Source organism: Momordica charantia (assembly GCF_013281855.1).
Source record: "Momordica charantia cultivar OHB3-1 chromosome 4 unlocalized genomic scaffold, Mcharantia_2.0 BLBB01000004.1, whole genome shotgun sequence".
Taxonomy (NCBI): domain Eukaryota; kingdom Viridiplantae; phylum Streptophyta; class Magnoliopsida; order Cucurbitales; family Cucurbitaceae; genus Momordica; species Momordica charantia.
Window position 1 is genome coordinate 6,585,123 of NW_028275162.1, and position 24,718 is coordinate 6,609,840.

The window sequence follows — 24,718 nt, forward strand, 5'->3', positions numbered from 1 at the left end:
TTCAAAAAACATTTTCAATCTAATTAAATAAATTATTATTAAGTCGTGAATTCGAATTTCCACTATATCTATTATTATATTAAAAAAAATTAATAATGATTAACTATCTAGAGATAAATATATCATTAATTTTATTGACATGAATAAATATTATAGAATAAATTATTTATACGTTTGAATCAATTGTTTACACACTTTGGAGGTTAACTTTTGTTGCAACAACTTGGTAGATAGCTTAATGTGTTAGGTGAGAAAGTTGAACAACTAACATTTTTCTCTATTTTGTCACCAATTTTGCCTTCCCCTAACCCTTATGCTCTCTCCCCACACGTCTCTTCATCTATAAAAACCCTCCACACGACACCAATGGAGATCATCTTCATCGTCAAAACACCGTAACCAAATCGAGTTCATTTCGATATATCAATCTTATTCAAAATTGTCAATGGCAAGTCTCTGCTTCTCAACTTTCGTACTCCCCCTTCTAGTGAGTACGTTTATATGGATGAGTTGTGATTCTTTGATCATGACAGTAAGTGCAAGGCATCTATTGGAGACTCCATCACCTAAGGTCGTCCTTGAAGAGCTTCCAAAGCCAGAAATTCCCACTTTACCAAAGCCGGAACTTCCTCCATTGCCGAAGGTTGAGTTGCCTCCCCTACCTCACCTTCCACCCTTTGAAAAGCCTAAATTGCCCGAATTGTCAAAGCCAGAGCTCCCCAAGTTGCCGGAATTGCCAAACGTGCCCAAGCCCGAGCTTCCCAAATTTCCTGAATTGTCGAATGTGCCTAAGCCTGATCTCTCCAAGTTTTCTGAAGTTCCACATGTGCCTAAGCTCGACCTTTCCAAACAGTCTGAAGTTTCAAATTTGCCAAAACCTGAGCTCCCAAAATTACCCGAACTACCGAATGTGCCTAAATTTGAGCTCCCTAAGTTCCCTGAATTACCAAACGTACCTAAACCTGAACTCCCAAAATTACCTGAGATGCCACCACTTCCCAAGCCAGTTTTCCCAACTCTTCCAAAGGAAATACCCATTCCTTCCTTCAACCCACCACACACAACCACCACTAATCCTTGAACAGCTGCATATTTAGCTTTCATCTATCTTATATACTTGAATTAAATATATATTCATATACGGTTGAAAATTATATTGTTTTTATTTGAATTATCATTTCTAGTCGGTGTGTGACATGTATGTTATTCTTATTCCTGTTACTGTTGTTCCAAGAGTTATTGAGTGCTGTCTTTTCTAGACATATAATCATTATATTATGAATAAATATTGATTTTTTTTTTGTGCTAATTCTTCATTTTTCTATCCTTTATGTTGCTTGTAATTGTTGGTTCATAGATATATAAATTTTAGAAGTTCAAGACTGACCTTGGCAAAAATATAACCATAATTATTTGAAAGTAAAATTCTGGAAAATCAGATTATTTATAGAGAGAACTCTACTCAATTTGTTATTCTCAAAAAAAAAAAAAAAAAAATCTACTCAATTTGTAACCTCAATCTATTTAAAGGGAGATGTGATAGATTAGTTATTATCAAGAAAGAAACTAAATTATTGTTTATGGTTATGTATATCATAATATATTTTATGCGGATATAATGAGATATGTAACTTCTCGGAGTTAACGTGTGATATGCGAAATGACAAAAATACTAATGAGACATGATCAAGTTAATATTTCGTTATTAAATGTTAAGAATCGAAAATAAAAAGAAAGCATTAGTCATGACAACGGGGCGGGGCCATCCCCATCCCGCCCCGTTGGGGATTTTTTCCCCATCTCCGCCCCCAAAATTTTGGGGTGGGGACGGGGTGGAGATTCCCCGTTATAAATATATTTTTTTAATTTTAAATTTGTTTAATTAATTTTTGTTATTATATAATAAAAAATTAAACAGGACGTGGTCGAAGATAGGGACGGGACGGGGGACCGATCCCCGTCTCTACCGAAGAACCCGTTGGGATCCCCGATTTGACCCCGTCTCCTATCAAACCGGGAAATCTCCGACCCGATCGAGTTGGGTACCTGCGGGGATCGGATCCCGCGAGTATTTTTACCATCCCTAGAAAACATTAATCTAAAGGTTAGAGATATAATTAAATCTATATAATCCAAAATTTAGCTAGTAATACGTAACTATATAGGCAAAATAAGTGCAGATCATTGCAAATATAGTAACAAAATTCTAAATATAGCACGGAAAAGAAAAACTCGAACTTAAACCTACCCAAAGAAAAGACCAAATAGCCTTAAAATATTTATCAGGCTATTAGTGATAGATTAATGATATCATTAATAATCTACCAAACCTCTACCATTGATATAGTATATCATACGTCTATATTGGTATAATCTAACACTAATAAATCACATAGTTGTCTCAATTTCATTGCAACGGGAGCGTCCACAAGCTCTCATTTTGAATTGTCACAACCATCTATAAGATGTGATTGGTCTACCAACTTTATATTAAAAAAAAAAAAAACTTAGTCTACGAAACCAAAATTAAGTTAAGAACTTGATTGAGTATTATAGAACCCTTCAATACATGTTTAAAAACAATTACCATATATATTTTTTTAAATTATCCTATTTTTTTGGTCAAACCAAAATATTTTTTAGTTTGATTTAAATCTCTCAATATCTTATGGATTCACGTTTTAACGATAAAATGTCATTGATTAATAATTGTGGGTGGCACAGAACTACAGAAGTCATTCAGAAATTCAAAATTTATTTGAATACTGATCTACGTCATTTGAGTTTTCTTTTTCTAAATAATTTTTTTGTTTTAATATTTATTTTTTAAAAATAATGTGCACTTGATAAAAATATTTGTGAGAATTTGTTTTGCACTTGCAAGGAGTCGATACTCCACGAAAATAAATTTATTTAATGAAAATAATTTTGTCAAAACAATTTCTATACTTTTTTATTTTTATTTTTCACAACTTATAATTTAGAGAGATTTTGCGAATTTTTAACCATTTTTCAATTTAAAGGAGAATTTTAAAATCAATTCTTGAGGCAACCTAGACCTAACTGGTTAAGACATATATTTGGTACCAAAAGGTTAGTGTATTCGACCTCTAGTACTTAAAAAAATCAATTACTTGCTTAATTAATTTAGATTTGTTATTCTCAAAAAATAATTACTAGATGATCTCACTTTGGGTTGAATACAAGGTCATGGCAGTGTTACTTTTTTAATGGAACAATATGTAGAGGTAGAGATTCGAACCCATGACCTCTTGGTCGGATAAAAGTGCTTTAACCATTTCAGTTAAGCTGACAAGTCATGATAGAGCTGATTTTAAAGTACTACCTAACTAAAGAAACTAATATTATTGTTTTTGTTATATATATATATATATATCAATATATTTTATGTGGATGTGCAATATTCATAATCTGAGTTGGTGTGTGATGGTAACGTTTATGTTTCTTAATTTTTAATAAAGAAAATGAATTGCATGGTTCCAACAAAACTTGTTTTAGTTAGAAAAATGGAAAAGAGAAACAAGAACGTTACCGTATCCATACATACTCAAGAAGAAAATATATAAGTTAGCCCCAAGCCACTCAAGCGACTGCATAACTTAAAATTAAAGATGTAGTTGAAATTTTTTAAAGATTACAAACTAAAAAGAGATAAAAATTAGATAGAAAATGCATGGAAGAATTATGTACACAAATTATTCTTATAATTTTTGTTCCTGATAGTCTCAAGATAACACCAGTTATATAATTTTCTTTTTAAGAAAATATTAGAGTTCGAAAATGAAATTTATATTAAATTAAATGAATTAATTTGTTATACAAAATAACATGTAAAAAAATTAATATAGAAAACAAAATATTAAATTAATAAAAATAAATCTATTGTATTAAATTGATGTACAAAATTGTAAAGACATTTTTAAAACATTATATAAATGTAGCACGTCCCCAATAAATCTTGCAAAACTGATTATTAAAATAGTTTTTAACATCCATATAAATTTTTCCATAAAACAAATACATGAATTAAAGATGCCAGATATCTAAAATTTCGAGCATCTGCAATTTTTCAAGGCATCTGTAAATGTTGGACATCTATATTGAAAAACAAAAGGATCCCTCGTCTTCCTTAGATTAGGATTTTGCAGTGGTTTTTAAAAAACTTTTCCTCTTTCGACTCTCTATTTTTTCAATTATCTATAAAAGAGATGGGTGGGCTTTTTAGAAGCCATACAATAAAATAGAGAGAGTAGAGTAGAGAGCTCTGATAAATTTTGTTGTTCTTAGAGAGAGAAATTTTGTAAGTTTAGTACCTGTGTATCCATTACTTTATGGCAAGCAGGCAATTTTTGGGTGTTCAATAAGAGTGGCACCAACGATGGATGGAGACAGATGACGAGTGTTGAACGTCACAGAGGCAAGAGACGGAGAGAGCAAGGTCAAGAGAGACGCATATTCATATGCAGAGGCGTTAAAAGACATACACCAAGAGATGAATATTTGCTTTAATGTTAATTAATTTACTTCCAATTATGGCTTGTAATATATTCTGTAATAGATCACAATCATTGGCCTTAATTAGTGGGCTATGATTTTGGTGCTGCCTTCTTTGTATCACATGAATTCCTATAATAAACCTTCTTCTTCTCTTTGACATTAAAAAGCCAAGAGCTAATGGTTATTGTGTACAATTTCAAAATCTTATCTTGGTATCAGAGCACACTAGCTCACGTTCTACTCATTTCAATGACCGTCATTGACGAAACACCCATACCCATATCAGGAAAAACCCTTGTTGGTGACTCATCCTCTGAAAGCAAAACACAGAAAACCCCATTGTCCAAGCCAACCTCCAAGCAATACTGAATACCCTCAATTTCAGCAACCTACTTAGTTCATCCCTGAACTTGAAATTGGATGAAGGAAATTACCTTATGTGGAAATCAACAATCCTCGCTTTTCTCGGAGGACAACGGCTTGATGGCTTCGTTTTTGGCACTAGAAGCAAACCAGTCGAATTTGTTTCGTCATAAGAAGACCCGACCATAATGATCCCAAATCTGGCATTTGAAGACCGGATAATCAAAGATCAATCACTACTTGGATGGTTGCTCAGTTTAATACAACCCACTTTAATACAACCCACTGTGGCAAGCTCTTTCTTAGAGTTAATCTTTGCATCTGAAGTTTGGAGAGGTGTAGAAAAATATTTTGGGAGTGTCAATACATCTCAAATCAACTAGTTGCGCTACATGCTACAACACACCAAGAAAGGAACAAAGAAGATGGGAGAGTTTCTGAATCAAATGAAACAAACTGCTACAAATATGAATGTTGCAGGTGAACCTATATCAATTAAACAACTAATTTCTTATGTTGTTGCAGGACTTGAAGTTGAGTACCTCTCCATTATATGTCTAATTAATGGAAGAAGTGATTGTACATGACAAGAATTCTATGCCACTATGCTTGCATTCGAGTGCCAACTCGAACATCTCAACATAATTCCTAAAGCTACTGATATATCAGCACCAGGTGCAAACCTTGCCTTAAGCAAATATCAAGGACAAAACTATGGGAGAGGAAGAAACCAAAGCAACAGAGGTCATGGGTACAATCAAAATCGTGGAGGAAGAGGTCGTGGTCGATTAAATAACTCCAGCAAGCCCACTTGCCAAGTTTGCGGCAAATACGGGCACTCCGAATCTTACTGCTATCACCGATTTGACAAGGAATACATGGGATCACCCAATCATTCTAATAATGGAGGACACAACAAGGCGAATGCCTTTATCGCAACACCAAAAGTGGTGACTGATCCAATATGGTATGCTGACTCTGGAGCTACAAACCATAGCACACCCGAATTGGCAAATCTGAGCCAACAAGATGAATATCATGGTAATGAATTACTTGCTGTTGGTAATGGGAACTTGTTGAAAATCGAGCATATTGGTAAATCATCTTTTATTCCAAATACAAATCCTGAAACTACTTTACACTTGCAAAATATTCTCCATGTACCTGATCTAATCAAAAATCTCTTGAGCATTTCAAAATTAACTAGAGATAATCATGTGTTTATTGAATTTCACTTTGATAAATGTCTTGTGAAGTACAAGGTAACCAAGAGGGTGTTGTTGGAAGGGAGGGTTGAAGATGGACTTTACCACCTAAAGCTGCCAACTAATAGGCCTCTCCAAGTCACCACCCATATTTATCCAGAAGCAATCAACCCATCATGTTTTCTTTCTCATTCTCCTGTCATTTATCCAAGTATCTTTATTTCTAAAATTGAGACAGTCTTAGGAATATGACATAGGCATATGGGCATCATTCCCATAGAATCTTTTGTCAAGTCTTGCGTTCATGTAATTCCAATTTAAGAATAAAAGAAAATTCATCCTTTTGTGATGCATGTCAACTTGGCAAATCTCATGCTCTTCTCTTCAAACTTTCATCTTCACATGCTTCTAAACCACTAGAACTAGTTCATACAGACCTTTGGGGACCTTCACCCCAACAATCTAACGAAGGATATCGTTATTATATCTCATTTCTTGATGACTATACTAGGTTCACACATATATCCCTTGAAACATAAAGGAGAGGTTGTCAAATTCTTTTTAGAATACAAGAAATTGGTTGAAAATCAATTTAACACAAAAATCAAAACTCTTCGTGCCGATTGAGGAGGTGAATCTTGTTCATTCGTTCCTTATCTCACCGCCTTTTTGCATTGCTTTTCAACATCCTTGTCCTCATACAAGTGCTCAAAATGGACGGATAGAAAGAAAACACCGATATATTGTAGAAATGGGGCTAACTTTGCTTGCTCAAGCTTCCATGCCCCTCTCCTTTTGGTGGTATGCCTTTTCTACTGCTGTACACCTTATTAATTGTCTTCCCACTCCCGTCCTTAATAACAAATCACCATTTCAGCAAGTCTTTGGAAAACGACCCGATTATAAATTTCTCAAGGTCTTTGGTACAGCTTGCTTTCCATGTTTGCGCCCTTACCAAGCCCACAAATTTCAATTTCACTCCAAAAAATGTTTGTTTCTTGGCTATAGTAATTCACACAAAGGGTATAAGTGTCTAAGTCCAAATGGTCGCATCTATATCTCCCGCCATGTTGTCTTTTATGAGACTGAATACTCATTTGCCCATGGATTTCTCACATCCAAAGGAATACCACCTGCTACTTCAAACCCAACAATTATCTTCTTTCCCAATCTTCTCAACACATCAGATCCGACGCCTACCACACCCATTGTTCATAGCAACTACTCAAGGGTAGACCCATCAGCAAATTCTCCCTCAGCAATACTCCTTATGGTGCCAACAACTTCATGGCAAGAATCGGGTATGCCTTCTTTACCATCCAATACTTCTCCACCAATTAATTTAACCTTACCCACTTGTTCTGATGTTGTTCCTATTCAGCCCACACATGAACCAAATACTACCATACCACCCAACTCAAATCCACCAAATGCCCCCTCTTCCACCCACCCCATGCACATTAGAAGCAAAAGTGGAATATTTAAACCAAAATCCTTCTCTGTCACTACCACTACAACTCCATTACCACCATGCTTGATTCCAATAGAACCAAAAACAGAAAAGATTGCATTACAATATCGTAAATGGAAATTTGCTATGGACAATAAATTTAAAGCTTTACAATCTAACAAGCTTGGAGTTTAGTCCCATTTCAGGAATCCATGCACGTTGTTGGCTACAAATGGGTGTTCAAGACTAAATTTTATTCGGATGGGGTCGTTTAACGCCATAAGGCGCGCCTTGTTGCCAAAGGGTTCCATTAGCAACCCGGCATTGACTTTAGTGAAACATTCAGTCCGGTATCCAAAGCATCCACCCTTCTGATTATCTTGTCTATTTCTGTTCACTTTGGTTGGTCCATTTGCCAACTTGATATCAACAATGCCTTTCTCCATGGCTTTCTTCAAGAAGATGTTTATATGATTCAACCTGTAGGGTACATGAATCCTAAGATTCCTAATCATGTGTGCAAATTACACAAGGCTATCTATGGTTTGAAACAAGTCCCACGAGCTTGGTATGATCGTCTCAAACACTTTCTTATTGGTTGGGATTTTCGCAACTCTCAGGTGGACACATCTCTATTTTATTCTCATAGTGGCTCTGAGACACTCATCGTGCTGGTGTATGTTGATGACTTCTTGGTTGCCGGCAGAAATGCGGGCTATATATCATCTTGCATCACTGCCTTGGGAGGACAGTTCTCTCTCAAAGACTTGGGTTCCCTCCATTATTTTCTCGGCATTCAGTTCTCTGGCACCACGCATGGTCTATTTCTCAATCAAAGCAAGTATATTACAGAGCTTCTTCATCAATTTAATCTTCAGAATCTTAAACCCAGCACCACTCCAGCTAATGTAAGTACATCACTCTCCGCATTCTCAGGGGAACCACTTGAAAACCCTTCGGAATATCGTCGAGCCATTGGTGCACTCCAATATCTCACTCAAACTCGACCGGATATCTCATTCATTGTCAATCGCTTGATTCAATTCTTCAAGAACCCTACAGATCAATATTGGCAGGCAGTTAAAAAGGTCCTTCGCTATCTTAAGGGCACGATTTACCATGGTTTGCTCCTTCGCCCAGGAAACACATTGAACATCACTGCCTACTGTGATGCTGATTGGGCATCTAATCCAGATGATCATAGGTTCGTATCATCCTACTGCATATTTCTCAGTCCATCTTTAGTTTCTTGGTTATCCAAGCGACAAGCCACCGTTTCTCGGTCTAGTACTGAAATAGAATATTGCTCTCTTGCAAATGCTACATCTAAAGTGCTTTGGATTTCCTCCCTACTCCGCAAACTTCGTCTCTTGCCTAACTCTTGTCCAGTGGTCTGGTGTGACAACCAGAGTGCGATATCCCTTCCAAAAAATGTAGATTTCATGCCCGCTCGAAACACATTGAACTTGATGTTCACTTCATTCAAGATAAGATTGCAAATAAGTGCATTGATGTTCGTTATGTACCCTCATGTGATCAGCTAGCAGACTGCCTCACCAAGTCTCTTGCTGCTTCCCGCCTATGTGACATGCACTCCAAACTCGGGATCATTCCATCACCCCTACGTTTGGCGGGGGATGTTAAGACATATACCAAGAGATGAATATTTTGCTTTAATGTTAATTAATTTACCGCTCAATTATGGTTTGTAATATATTCTGTACAGCTGGTAATAGATCACAATCATTGGCCTTAATTAGTGGGCTATGATTGTTGCTGCCTTCTTTGTATCTCATGAATTCCTATAATACACCTTCTTCTTCTCTTTGGCATTAAAAAGCTCATAGCTAATTGTTATTGTGTACAATTTCCAAATTTTATCCAGAGGTAAGCGATTGTGAAAGAAATCGGAGATGATAAAATGGAATTGAAAGGGACAGAAGGAAGTGGAAGACTTGAAAAACCCTAAAAAAGATTATATATATATACTTATTTGATTTGGTTCACGTTGAACTACATTTATGAATTGAACCGAACCAATTGATTCTTAAATAATCCAACCCAAATTAAGACCAACTTTATTACCTAACTCAATCCAACTCATGCGTTTTGGGTCTGGTTGCTCGAGTTTTTCAAATTGCCAGATTGTTTGTTCAAACCCTAACAAGGATATATTATAAAATAATCTAATTCTAATGCCTAAAAAAATACATATTCACTCTATATATTTATTTTGATAGATTCCTCCTAAAGATCTAGTACCAAATTATAAAGCTACCACTAACCTCTTGATCCTTTTATGTTGTTTGTAATTTTCAGTTAATATAAATAATAATTTTAGAACTTCAAGGTTAACTTTAGGTAAAAACAAAAATTTCACAATTATTTTTAAATAATTTTTTCAAAATTGCTTACTCCTTAATAAATTTAATAAAGCAAAAAATAATTACTCAATATCTCAAATGATTTAAATGGATATGTGATAGATTAGTTAGTGTTAAGAGGAATTCTATTTTGTTATTTCATTTTGAAAAATACTTAGATGCTATTAGTATCCATCTTTTACCAACTAGCTGTGATAAATTTTGTTGTTCTTCCAAAGAATGAAAATTTGTAAGTCTAATACTTGTGTATCCATTACTTTATGGCAAGTGGGCATTCAATCAGAGCGGCACCAATGGTGGATGGAGACAGACGATGAGTGTTGACCGTCACAAAGGCGAGAGACTAAGAGAGAAAAGGTGGAAGAGATGCATTCATGTATAGAGGTAAGTGATTGTGAGGGAGATCGGAGATGATAAATGGAATTGTAAGTGAAAGAGTGAAGTGGAAGACTGAGAAACCCTAAAGAATAATATATATGTATGTATAATTTCGTTTCAGTTTAAGTTGACCTGCAATTTTTTTTAATTGTGAATCGAACCGAACCTATCGATTTTTAAATAATCCGATCTAAATCAAGACCAACTTAATTAAATAACCAATTCAACTAATGCGTTTTGAGTCGGGTTGCTCGAGTTTTTCAAATTGCCAGGTTGTTTGTACAAACCCTAACAAGGATTATAAAACAATCTAATTATAATACTAAAAAAAGTACATATTCTCTCTATATATTTATTTTGATAGGTTCCTGGTAAAGATGTAGTACCACATTATAAAGCTATCACTAACCCTTTGGACGACCTACAATTTATTGCCCAATAATTCCAATCTCAACCATCTTAAACAACCAAAATTTGACAACATTTACAAAGAGCCTTAAATAAAGATCTTCTCTGCAACCAAACCCAAAACCCACCTCTAATTTAGATGAAAATACCAAAAAAAAAAAAAAAAAAAAAAAAAAAGACCTTCAATTTCATCTATAAAATCCTAAATCCATCGTCTCATTCCCTCCACATTCCAATCTTCAACAATGGCGTTTTCGGCTCGATTCGGGGTTGTGGCTGCCTTTATCGCTGCATTCGTGGTCTCAAGCTTGGCTTCTTCTTCTTCTTTCGGAGGTCGTAAGCTTTTGGCTTCAGACTTTCCCGAGTTTCCCGACCTGAGCAATGTTCCTCCATTTTACCCCGAATTCAAATTACCTCCACCTTTCTTCACTTCTTTTGGCCCCAATGTTCCCTCTTCTTTCCCCAACTTTCCCATCTTCTCCCCTCCCACCAATCCTTCCCCTTCTCCTCCCTAGACAAACTTATAATTTTTCCTCTATGTGGGCGATTGTGGAGTTGTGTTGTGAGTGAATAATGAGGTTGTTTAAATGAAGCTCGAGAGGAAGGTCTTTATAACCTCTAGGAACATATAATATTAGATATGTGTATCTCTCACTCTTCACTTGTATATGGGTGGGAATGGGAATTGAATAAGAAGTTTATCTTTGAAAAGTATTGTCTTTAAATTTGATATCCTTTTGTTGTTAATTATGATTGGGTATTAAAATTTTCATCCATGTTTCGACATTTTCATATGTCTATGAATTCGATATTGACATGAGTGGTGAATGACAATAATATCGTAAACAACTAACAAAAGATACAAAAGTATCAACAAAATATCACTAATATTGATATAACATTAATATTGAATAATTTTTAACTAAAAAATGGATGAAATACGCAAACTTGAGCATAGTTTTGTCTGGCCAAAAAGTTGTGAGTCTGAATTCCACTTCCACGTGTTGAAATGCTAATTTGTTAATTTAAATACTTCTATATGATTTTTTTCAAAAAAAAAATCATATAGAAGTATTTAAATTAACAAATTAGTATTTTTTAAGAAGGATCCATCGAAACATCGAAACGACAAAAAACTCATATAGAAGTATTTAAATTAACAAATTAGTATTTTTTAAGAAATATCAATCGATATCAACATTTTATTGATATTTCTACCAACAATGCCATAAAATTGAAATCTTGACATTTAAAAACTTGGGTGACTTACCGTCAAAGGAAGATGTTTAAAGAAAAAGGCTAAATATATGCGGTGTTAGCCCTGAATGTTCTTATTGTTTAAAAAATTTCAAGTTATATTTTAGTCTCTTATGTTTACATTTTCAAATTATATTTTTCCACTTATTAATGTTGAAATTGGTCGATGATAAGTTTATATTAACTAGTTAGGTAGAAATTTAATTATATTAGTAATTAAGCTGGAAGGAAAGTCATAATTTTTGCTAACTTCTTCAAAATTAGGAGGAATTTGAAACGTTACTCTCTTTAAATTAGCTTAGTTTCTTTTCTTATGTTTTTATAACTGAATTAAGTATCGTGTCATGTGATCTCGTCATCAATCAATTTTAAGATTATAGTAGCTTGACATATTAAAACGTAGGAATTAAATATTTGACAACTAATTATTATTTTTAAAAAGTTTATATTTTTGCATTTCTCTCCCTTAGTTATCAAACATTTAGTGGTGAAAATGACAAAGTTCCTCCTCAATGAGGAGGCAAGTATTTTCCAAATTATAATATACTAAAATTACTCCGAACTAATTACACCATTGTAATTACCATAATTATTTAATTACAATCATACTCTTGCTAAGTTTATCACTTATTTACTATAAATACACTTGACTAAGTTTATTAATCCTCTACATATATTCGTCTTTCGGAAAAGAAAAAAAATCCTCTACATATATTCATTTTCCCAAACATAATTAAATACAAATGGTGAAGGGTGTGCCTTTCTGCTTTGTTCCGGCTCTTCCACAATTTTTTTCAAGAAGTAAATAGCATGGATCGGGATATAATAGGGACCTCTCTTACTGTTGTGGAGACGATTTTCGAGGAGGATCCTTCTTCCTTGCTGGTTTCTGTGATGGCGAATAATGACCGGTTGTCGAGGATGTCCCCGTTAAAAGCAAAAAAAATAGCTTTCAAATTTTTTTATTATTATTATTTTTTAAAATTTTGCCAAAAGTTCAAATGTGTTTTTAAGGGAAAGTAAAGCATATCAAATAAATTGTGAGTAAACAAAAATAGAAAACCAAAAATCTAAGACACTGCTTACAAACGTTCGCGTTTCTCAGAATTGCATGATCCTAATACGCATTGATTCAAGAACAATAGAAGATCTTTATTTATGTTGGAAGAAATTAGAATTGAAAACTAGATTTTTCACAATATCAACAAAACTCCATGTTTTCAACCAATTGTGGATCTAATAAATAGCAAGATTGGGGCGAGTCCGACTGCACCTATCCGATGGAGACCGCCTACTCGTTTGACTTGGATGGATCGAATGCAGGAGGAATTGGCTGGCTGGTTCGTGATTGGGATGGGCATCTCGTTAGCCGACTGTCAACACCTGAGAAGAAAATGGCCCATTAAAGCCCTAGAAAGTTTGACAGTTCTGGAAGGTCTTAGAGCATTGAAGCAAATCATGAATACCTACCCTCGAGTTCAAGCCATCATGGAATCCGATTGTATGGAGATCATCAACCCGATTGTATGGAGGTCATCAACGAAGAAATTTATGATCCTACAAAGACAAAGCTGACTCACTGCTCACGATTTAGCCATGACCATTTTAAAGAACCCACTTTGATATATGTATCCACCTTCAGACATCAATTTTGTATAAAATTACGTATTTACCATCCTTATTTTTTGAATGGGGTCACACCTCAAAGAGAGATAACAAGGAGTTCACATAAACCCCCAAATAAAAAAAAACAGAGCCCACAAAAAAAAGCTCTCACTCTTAGCATCTATCTCTCATCGGAAAAAAAAAAATCATAAATGGAGCACCAAGTGCTTAAGAGGGATAAAGAGAGATAGAAATAAATATTTATGGTTTTTTTATGGTGAGTAAAGAAGAGAGAAAAAGTGGGTGTTAAATTTTTAAAAAAAGAGAGAATTTATAACGAGATGAGAGAGGAAATAGGAGAGAGAAAGGGAAGAGAAAGTAGGAGAGAGAAATGGGAGAAAAAGTGATAAATTGAAGAAAAAATGAAGAGGACAAGTGGACCCTCTTCCAAAAGGATTACTTTTGCCCAAACCCCTAGATTTTTTTGTCCTTACATTTTCTTTCTGTTAATCCAAAACTAGAAACGAGAAAAAGACAATAAACTTGTTTTTGAGAATGTTTCCGAGCAATGAGAAACAAGAAACATAAATAGTTGTCTGAAATTTCTTAATAAAATTGAAATCAATAAATAAGAACGTTAATAACGGGATCTCCAGTAATACTAACCAGGTAAAAGATTATTGTTTTCGAAAAACAAAGGTGTGATATACATTTTTATTCCTGGGGTATTCAAAATCATGAAAATACATTATATCAAAGAGAATGAGAAAAGACCACAAACCAAACACAAATCCAAGCCAAGGCTAAACCCTTGAGCTTTGCTACAACATATTTGATATTACACATCAAACAGAGAAGGAACAGAACAGTTTCTCCCTCAACCCCACCATTGATGCACTGCAACTCCCTCATCTTCCAAACTTCCATACAAAAGAAAAGACAAGCATTCCCAATAAACCCCTCTCTTGCTTCTCTCTTCTTTTCACCTCCATCTTCCCACCATTTCTTCTTCCATCCACAAGAACAATTCATCCACCACTTACATTGCCCTCATTTCCATCAGTTTCTCAACAAATCCCGCCTTCAGCCAATCCACAGCTGCATTTCTCACCGTGATTGATGACTTTGACTCCTCGGCTTGCCCCTTTCTTGGGTAGTTCTGATCAAAGTATTGGATCATGTCCCCATTCTCTTCAGGCAGGCCAACCGTGACGAAGTTGGAGACCGTTTGCCTCAGGCGTTTGAGAGAACCGTCGACAAGGTCGGTGATGTACTTGATTTTCCTCATAAGGTTGCTTGGTTTTGCCACGGCCTTGGTTGGTAGCTCATGTAGAATATCCTCCTCAAGGCCTCTCATTGCAGCCTTAGTGGTGTGTGATGAGAATTGGGTGAGGAGTCTTCTTGAAGCTGAAGAATAAACCATGTGATCAGGCATGGCTGTCTTCTCCATTGCCACAATAATGGAGCTGTATCTGCTGAGAAACACAGGTCTGTAATTTGGTTTCTTTTGGAAATGGTTTGATGGGCCACTGTTGGTGAATGGGAAGGCCAAAATGCCACCAGTTTTGAGGATTCTATCCATGAAATCAGAGTCCACATTGCCCCAAGCAAACACAAAATCAAAAGAATCATCAGAAAACAACCCACTCTGATCAAAATCAGAGTCCAGAACAATGTCAAGTTTGCGTTCGTCATTGTCCATCACACGAACCTGAGTCAGGCCGTCGGTTCCAGAGCTCAAAATGACAGCCTTACGGCCATTAATGGTGATGCCTTCGTAACCGAAATCACGAAAAAGCAGATCCAATTGCCCAGAATCGACCAAATCAGATACAGATAAAAACTCAGAGCTACTTTCTCGCCCGAGAATGGAAACAATACAAGGCAGAGTGAGAATAACCAAAGCCAAAAACAACGAACGAGAGATTACGTGAAGGATCCGTGGATCAGGAAACTTGATAACCAGATGCGTGTCAGAATTCCAGGCGCCACCGGCGCCATTTCTGAATCCTTTGATCTTGAGTTGGTTCTTGGCTCGATTAAAACGGGCAAAATCCATGGTGAATTCGATATGGATTTGGATTCGGATTCGAAGAATTGGTGGAAAAAAACCCAGAATCTAAAGCTTGAGAAGATGAGATTTCGATATAATGGGGGAGATTTCGGGAGAAGGAAGAAGTATGAGGAGAAAACCTCTAGCGAGAGCAAAACCTAGCAGCGGTGTGATTTCCACCCACGAGGGCGACTCGGGAGCTTCTGATTCCACACCAAATGAGCATCAACTGGCGCATCCTCTGGAACTCCATGGCCCTTGTCCTGAGAATCATCGACGAACCAGATCAGATCAACGGCGGCGCATCGCTGAAGATCCGACCGGAGCGGTGGAAGAAGGATCCGATGAGGGGAATGGATTTGGTTTCTGGTTTTCGAATGGGAAAATGGGAGACGAGAGATTGGGGATTTAATAGCAAAATGGCAATGGAGCGGTTTCGAAGGACGATGAGCCATCGTGCGTTGGAAAAACAAAACAAAACACAAAATGGCTTTATTTAGGCGATGGCGGGGCGTGTGGGGGCAGTGTTCTTTTCAGGTTTGAGTGGGGGATAGGGATTAGGGATAAATTTTGGCAATTGATTACCTTTTTACTCTATTTTATAATTTTATTATGGAAAAAATGAGGAGCATGAGAAGTTTCGGATTGGTTTGGTTCGGCTTTTTTGGTTGAACTAATTGAATATTGGTTGGTTCGATTCTGTATATGTTTTTGGATTCAATCGAGGTTGACTCATTAGTGGAAACTAAATGGAATTGAATCTCCCTCCTCCTAGATGTTGGAATAGAAGGAGAATTTTAGATGAAAAGATAGTTGTGCTGTGAACGAAGTTGCTGTCTTGAAAGCAATTTCAACACGATCTTAGTGTTATATCGTATGCATGCTTTGTTTTTCAAGGATAACACTAATCTAACTCAAGCGTGAACTCGTCGGAGTAAAATGGAATCAAAGAACATGCTCATAAATTCTTGTAGAAAAATTGTGGAAATACCAATCTAATCAATACACTTCTATCACTCTTTTAGAAGTCACCCAAGGTATATGAAAGAAAAGAAGAAAGACTTTAAGAAATTAATTCATGAAATTAATATGTAACATTAAAATTAATTAATTAAAATAATATCAATAATAAAATGCAATTAATTTCATAAATTAATTTAAAACGTAATTAATTTAATGCTTGTAAAAGTCATTTTTCTCTCGTCATTGTTTGACACTAGTTTCACAAAAGAAATAACTCATTTAGTCGAGATTACTAAATAATACATGACGTGACAAAGAGGGACAAAGAGAGAGGGAGGAATAGGGGAGGAGTTTTGTAAATGGCTTAGGTATGAATAAAATGAGAGCTAACCAATGAGAAATTGACACAAATAACCCTTAAAAGTTTTTGAAATGTTGACCCACCATCTTTAATTGTACCCAAATGACCCACTTTAATATTTAACTGAATTTAAATTGAAAAGAAACTACAACAGTACCCCTCGATTCAAAAAAGAAACTCTTCGAGATTTCTTCTCTGTTCGAGATTTCTTCTTCGTTCTCCCATCGCTAATTCCTCTTGCAAGAAAGTTAATCTTAAGATTAAAACTTCGAGGTAAGCTCGATTTCTGTTAACGTATATAGTGAGCGATCGATTTTGAAGATTAGGACTTGGTTTTTTATTGCGTTTGAGGAGTTAATGGTCTTTTTTTTCCGTCGATTCTGTTTTTCGATGCTTAGATGAAGAAATACGTGAATGATAAACCATCAATTTAGTTTTCCATCGACTTGGATTTCATTTTTGGGAAAGGAAATCTACTTTGTTTATTTGTTCTTGATTTTTTGCTCTCTATGGTTCTTATGTGTTGTGGTGGTGGTGTAATGTTTGTTGAAATGTCGGAGGTTGAGGTGATGGGAGGTTGAAGAAGACTGAACTCGGGCGAAGTGGGAGTAACCTCGAGCGTGGTTTAGGATTTAGGAAGGTTTTGGACGCTTTGGAAAATTTCCCAGGACAATCTTGGTTGAGTTTGAGCCCGAGGTATTCGAAATATGTTCAACCTCGAGGTTAACCGCAAGATTGAGCTCGAGGTATTTGAAGAGGCCGAACCTCGAGGCTCAACCTCGAGGTTCAGCCTCTTCCGAATACCTCGGGCTCGACCTCGCCCGAGGTTAAACCCGAGAAAAATAACAGAGAGCACAAATGTCGTGCGAGGTTGTGTGTATTTGAATTCCCTCGGGCCAACCTCGCCCGAGGTCGTTCCCGAGAAATTGGACAGAGGCTTAGAAACCTCGAGCCAGGTTTGGAATTTCTTCAACCTCACACGAGATCCATCCCACTTCGCCCGAGTTCACCCTTCTTCTTCAACCTCCACGACAAATATTTCTCAAACAAACCTCACACACAGAGACCACATAACTCAATTTGATAGAAAATATACTAAAGAACCAAAAACAATGAATGAAACAAAGAGTAAACAGTCCTCCTATTTTTTGAAAAATGAAATACACGAGAAACGAAACCTAAATCGATGCAATGTTATTCATGTTTTCGTTCATCAAAAAACACCAGAAAATGGAATCGACGAAAAAACATAATATTCAACTACTCAACAGAAATGAAAATCAAAACCCTAACATTCAAATTAATGGAAAATAACAAAAATTAACAGAAATCGAACTTATCTTGAAGGGAAACGGAGAAGAAATTTGAAGGAGAAGACAAAGGGATGAACGGTTTTGATTTTTGAATAGAGGGGTAACAGTGTAATTTCCTTTCAATTAAATATTAAAGTGAGTCATTTGGGCACAATTAAAAGGGGCGGGTCGAGCATTCCAAAAACTTTTGTAGGTTATTGGTGTCCATTTGTTTTGTGGTAATGGCTATTATTAATTCCATGTCGCTAAATGGCTGGCGTGATGCCACCGTGAAATTATATGTTCAAAAGACATTTTTTTTCTAAATAGCTTGTTTGGTGAGGTGGTTATGTGGTCCTTTTGATATTTATAAGGTCATGAGTTTGAACTTTTGTAATTTTTACTTTCAAGACTTATCACATGACCTATAGGGGCCGTTTGTTTTTTGGGAATGTAGATGTCCGGCATCTTCAGATGCCTAGAATTTTAGATGTTCGGCATCTTTAGAGGACCACGTTTGTTTCGTAGGAAAATATATAAGGATGTCCGAGAATATCTCGATAACCACGTTTGTTTTGGAGGATTTATTCATGAGAATGTTTTAAATTTATACAATGTTCCAAAAACGCCCTTACGAATATTCATATAATTTATACATTAATCTAACATAATTTGCATTTATATATCCAAATCGAGCATAGCTCAAATGGTTAAGGTACTTATCTTTGACCAAGAGGTCATGAGTTCAAACTCTCACTCCGAGTTGATTGATCGACTCTACGTTTAGTAGTAGAATCGAGATCGAACGGTTCAGTTGATCGGCTTGATTAGTGCTGCATTCTTTTACCTTATGTTAAGTTATGTTGGGATGGTATGCAACACTCCATTTCCACGTAATAGGACAAGTGAAAAACTACGGTGGCTTCTACAAATCCACGAAATTTTTAGCTCCCATATGCATACAATTCAGATTTGCTATCATGAATAAGAATCTATCAAGACGAAGCAATGTGTTCAAACTGCATGTATGATTATAAATGGGTGAGTCAAACTCAAAAATGATAGGTTTTAAGGCATATGCATACATATCAGCTGTACGTGACAATATGTTAATGAATTCCATCACCAAAACACACAAATCTCCTGTTAAGGATACCGCATTGAAAATAGAAGGGGTCTTACAATGGTTTATGATAAACATTGGCTATCAAAGCGAGCATAGCTTAGCGGTAATTGGCATATCTCTCCAACCAAGAGGTTGTGAGTTCGATTTCCCACCCCAACATGTTATACTAAAAAAATATTGGCTACTCTTTATAAAATATATTGGATACTTGAACAACTGACAAACTCATATATTAGATGCCAAAAATATATCATTGTAATGGGTCTCGTCTTTTTCCTTTATTCTTTTTAGAAAACATAACATTTATGCTTTAAAAAAATCAATGGAAATGGTATTTTCTTTTTCATGCCAAAGTGATACGTAGAGAAATGAATTTTGGTTGAAGTTTTCATTCTATATGTTAGTTTTTTTATTTAACGACATGTCAGACCAATACCACTGACCAATACCCACAATATATATATTATTGGCCTAATCCTAAAATTTTGGTAGTTAATTAACCACAAATAAACGAAAATTAACCATTTATTAGATAAAGTTAAAAACTAATTCAAAAAGCTTAAACAACCTCTAATTATAGAGATTACCGTCCCATTATAATAATTTAAATAACTTAAATAATAAAACCTTAAAATTGTTTAACAAAAAAACTAAACATTACTAAAATTAAACAAACAAATTCTCAACCTTGCTATCTATAAGAAAAGGAGAAATTGAAAGAACCCACGGAGAGAAATAAACAATGGATTCTTTAGTAAACTGATGTGTAATTTCATTTCTTGTTTTGATATTGGTGACGACAGGAAAACCATGTTCAGCTTTGGAGGATTCAAAATACCAACGGCCGTTGAGTTCATGGAGAGTGGGAATTGTAAACAAATTGAGCTCGGATCAAGCTTTGTTCCTCCATTGCAAATCAAAAGACGATGATTTGGGCAACCATGTTTTGAAAGTCGGCCAGAACTTCCAATGGCAATTTAAAGAGAATATGTTTTCGACTACGCTTTATTGGTGTACCTTTAGAACTCCAAAGAATTTACATGCATCGTTCGAAGTGTTTTGGAGAGAGAAACACGAGTGGCTATCTTATAGATGCAATTTTCAGTCTTGCATTTGGTATGCTAAAGATGATGGCATTTATTTACTAAACATTCCCCAAGGTTCTCTCGAGCTTATACATAATTGGGAATATGCTCCAACAAAATCCACAACTTTGTATAACTTTATGTAAAACTTAGACACAAATTCATATAAATATATCAAAATGAAAATATATTTGCCTAAAGAGTAATATTTTTTTTGTGTAATTTTATTTGCCTTAGACAATTAAGATAAAATGAAAATGAAGAAAAAGTGTATGATATATTATATGTATATAACCAAAGTAATAGTTAGGTATTTATTTGGTTAACATTTTGTTATTCAGTTAATACTTCTGTTTCGAATGCCTTTACATTATCGTTAAGGAGAATAATATACAAAATTCACGTTACTGTGAATTATCTCATGGTATCATAGCGTAAAGACACGCGTCGATAGATCCCCAATTTCAGAGCGATTTTCTTCTCCTTGATTTTCTCTTTCCATGACATCGTCGTCCTCCTTGAGTGGTGATTTATCACAGACTGCTAGTTCTTCGATTGGTAATCTACATTCACCAATCTTTCTGTTGTCAAATATCTGCAACCTTATGTCAATTCGATTAGATTCATCAAATTACGTCTTGTGGAAGTTCCAACTCACCGCAATTCTCAAGGCACACAAATTGTTTGGGTTTATTGAGGGAACAACAGTCCAACCTCAACAATTTCTGATCACAACCACAGAATCTTCTTCTGTGACTTCAATCAATCCAATGTTTGAAGAATGGATCGTCAAAGATCAGGCTTTCATGACTCTGATAAATGTCACGCTCTCACCTGCTGCTTTGGCCTATGTGGTTGGAAGCACCACATCGAAGGAAATTTGGGACGTTCTTGAGAAGCACTCCTTGTCAAATAGTCGGACAAATGTTGTTAATCTGAAAACCGATCTTCAGTGTCAAGAAGCCAGGGGAATCCATCAGTGACTATGTCAAGCGTATCAAAGAACTCAAAGACAAGCTTGCAAATGTATCGGTTGTTATCAATGATGAGGCTTTATTGATTTATGCCCTAAATGGCCTCCCTGCAGAGTACAATGCTTTTCGCACATCAATTCGTACTCGTCCTCAAGCCATTTCATTTGAAGAATTCATGTTCTCCTACTGTCTAAAGAATCAGCAATTAATAAGCAGGATAAACGCGAGGATATTCTTCCTCAACCTTCGGCTATGCTCGCTTCTCAGATCTCACAGCAGCGAAATAATTTTTCTCGAAAATCCTCTACTTCTGAACATCAAGGTAATCGAGGTCGTTTTCAACATACTAATCATGGTCGATTTTTGCCAGGAAATCAAGGTCGAGGCCGTGTTTCAAATTCGTTGTTCACTTCTACACAGTTTTCTTCACTTGACAATCGTGCTGTTTGTCAAATATGCAACTGTCCGGGGCACACTGCTATAGACTGTTATAATAGAATGAACTACAATTATCAAGGGAGACACCCTTCTATGCAGCTTGCAGCAATGGTAGCCTCTCAAAACCATAATTTTGTCTCTGGAATTTCTTCTACCGCTTGGCTTACTGACTCTGGCTGTAACGCTCATGTTACATCCGATTTGAGTCATCTCTCCAACGCCTCTAAATATAATGGTGAAGATCAAGTTTCTGTCGGCAGTGGGCAGTCCCTTCCTGTTACTCACTCAAGTTGTGGTATTCTCTAAACTCCATCCTTCTCCCTCTCTTTATCTCCTTTATTTCGTGTTCCTTCAATTTCTGCAAATTTATTGTCTGTCCATAGACTTTGTGTCGACAATAATTGCATTGTTGTTTTTTATTATGATAACTTCTTTATTCAGGACAAAACTTCGGGCGGTCTTCTTTTTCAAGGACCTAGTGTGAATGGCTTGTATCACATTCCTTCTTTGAAAGCCTCATTTTCATCGCCCCATGCCTTTGTTGCTTCCAGTGGACCAATTCCTCATGTCAATGCGGTTTCCTCTTATTCCCTATGGCATAATAGGTTAGGTCATCCTTGTCATCATGTATTTCGTACTATTCTTAGTCTTTTACATTTACCATGCTTTAAATCAAATAAATGTTTCTATGAACATTGTTTACATGGTAAAATGTGCAAATTACCATTTTCTCGTTCTGTTTCTACTACTGAGTTTCCTCTTAAGATTGTACATTCTGATGTATGGGGCCCTGCTCTTGAAATTTCTGTAAATGGCCATAAATACTATGTTTCTTTTGTGGATGATATGTCTCGCTATACTTGGTTTTTCCCCTTGCTCTTAAATCTTATGTTTATCATGTCTTCATTAAATTCAAGTCTTTAGTTGAAAACCTATTCTCTTTCAAACTTAAAATCTTTCGTAGTGATGGAGGGGGTGAGTTTGTTAATAATCATTTTAACTCTCTGTTTAGCACTCTTGGCATACTCGATCAAAAGTCTTGTGCCTATACTCCTGAACAAAATGGCGTTGCTGAATGTAAGCATCGTCATATTGTCGAAATCGCCCTATCTTTAATCTCTAAATCATCTCTACCGCTCTCCTTTTGGCCTTATGCTTTTGCTACTACTGTTTTTCTTATCAATCAAATGCCTTCATCTATTCAACATGGTAAATCTCCCTTTGAGTGCCTTTTTAAAAGACCTCCGAACTATTCCCATCTTCGTACTTTTAGATGTGCATGTTATCCTCTTCTAAAACCCTATAACTCTCTTAAACTTCAACCAAAACATCTAGGTGTGTCTTCCTTGGTTATCCATTGGAATATAAAGGTTACTTGTGCTACGACATGAGCAATGGTAAAATGTATACATCTCGTCATGTTCTTTTTGATGAGTCTACCTTTCCTTTTGCTTCTCACTCCACTTCATCCTCGTCTTCTTCTTCATTTTCCTCAAACCCATCTTATAATTCTCTATTACCTCTATTTCTTTCTTCCCAAACCTCACCAACTTTGTTTCCCACACCTATTTCTACTTCCAATATTCCCACGATCACAGGTACTGTTTCTGAACCATTTTCTGCTAGGCCTACTGCTGCTATGGGTCCATTTGATGGTGATAATTCACCTTTGCTCACTGCTACTGCTACGTTCAGAAATGGGTGTAGTAGCTTTAAATTCACCTACCATGACTGTCACGGGTACAACAGTACCTACACCTGCTATGTCTCTGGTTCTTCAATTAATGCTGCTATGGATGTAGGACTTTTGGGTACAGCAATTCCTCTTAATCCTTTGGATACAGCAGTCAATTCAAGGCAATATCCTTCGGGTACAGCAGCAAATTCAGAAGTTGCAGTACCCATTGGTCCAAAAGGGACATCTATTGGTCCTTCTATTGGTATTGTAAATGGTCCTTTGGTTCAGAATACTCATCCCATGCTAACAAGAGGCAAGTCCGAAATTTCTAAGAAAAAAATATTTCTTACTACCACTATTCCAGATGACTCTGTTAAACCTTCTTCATTCTCAAAAGCATCATCTTCCTCTGTTTGGTAGTAGGTCATGGTGGATGAGTATGATGCCTTGATTAAACAAGGTACTTGGGTTCTTACTCCATTGCCTACAAACAAAAGTGTTATTGGTTGTAAGTGGGTGTATCGAGTTAAGCGTAATCCTGATGGTAGTATTGCTTGTCATAAGGCCCGTTTGGTGGCTAAGGGTTATCACCAAGAAGAGGGAATTGATTATGAGGAGACTTTTAGTCTCGTGGTTAAGAAGCCAACGGTTCATATTATTTTCTCTTTGGCTGCTCAATTCAGTTGGCCCCTTCGTCAGCTTGACGTAAAAAACGTTTTCCTTTATGGAACGCTCCGTGAAGAGGTATATATGCAGCAACCTCAGAGTTTCGTTGATTCCCAACATCCTACTCATGTCTGCAAACTTCTCAAAGCACTCTATGGACTTAAGCAAGCACCTAGAGCTTGGTTTGAATGTTTTACTTCTCATCTTCTGACTCTTGGTTTTGTTGCTTGGATTGCTGATTCTTCATTGTTTATCCGACGGGATCGTACTTCTATTACATACCTTTTATGATATGTTGACGATATCATTGTGACTGAGAGCTCGTCTTCTTATATTAATACTTTGGTTGAGTTGCTGCGTTCTTCCTTTGATATGATTGATCTGGAAAGCTTGAGATATTTTCTTGGTCTGGAGGTTACTCGCTCTGTTCATGGTATTCATGTCAATCAGACCAAGTATGCTAAGAGATCTTTTACATCGTTTTGGCATGGCTTCGACAAAACCATGTATTATG

The 24,718-nt window shown here is 36.0% G+C and overlaps 2 protein-coding genes across 2 annotated transcripts; one reads left to right on the forward strand and one right to left on the reverse strand.

Annotated features, from left to right (window-relative positions):
* Window positions 1-363: 363 nt before the first annotated feature.
* Window positions 364-1,309, forward strand: LOC111012168 (uncharacterized). Its single transcript, XM_022286221.2, has one exon. The coding sequence runs from the start codon at window positions 446-448 to the stop codon at window positions 1,079-1,081; it is 636 nt and encodes a 211-aa protein (XP_022141913.2). The 5' UTR covers window positions 364-445; the 3' UTR covers window positions 1,082-1,309.
* Window positions 1,310-14,230: 12,921 nt separating this feature from the next.
* Window positions 14,231-16,082, reverse strand: LOC111012177 (uncharacterized). The gene has a single exon (XM_022286232.2). It carries the CDS (start codon window positions 15,625-15,627, stop codon window positions 14,608-14,610), a length of 1,020 nt encoding a protein of 339 aa, XP_022141924.1. The 5' UTR covers window positions 15,628-16,082; the 3' UTR covers window positions 14,231-14,607.
* Between the last annotated feature and the right edge of the window lie 8,636 nt (window positions 16,083-24,718).

What these genes read in the sequence shown, in the direction of transcription:
- LOC111012168 (XM_022286221.2), top strand. Translation starts at nt 446, where the DNA reads ATGGCAAGTCTCTGCTTCTCAACTTTCGTACTCCCCCTTCTAGTGAGT.
- LOC111012177 (XM_022286232.2), bottom strand. Translation starts at nt 15,627, where the DNA reads ATGGATTTTGCCCGTTTTAATCGAGCCAAGAACCAACTCAAGATCAAA.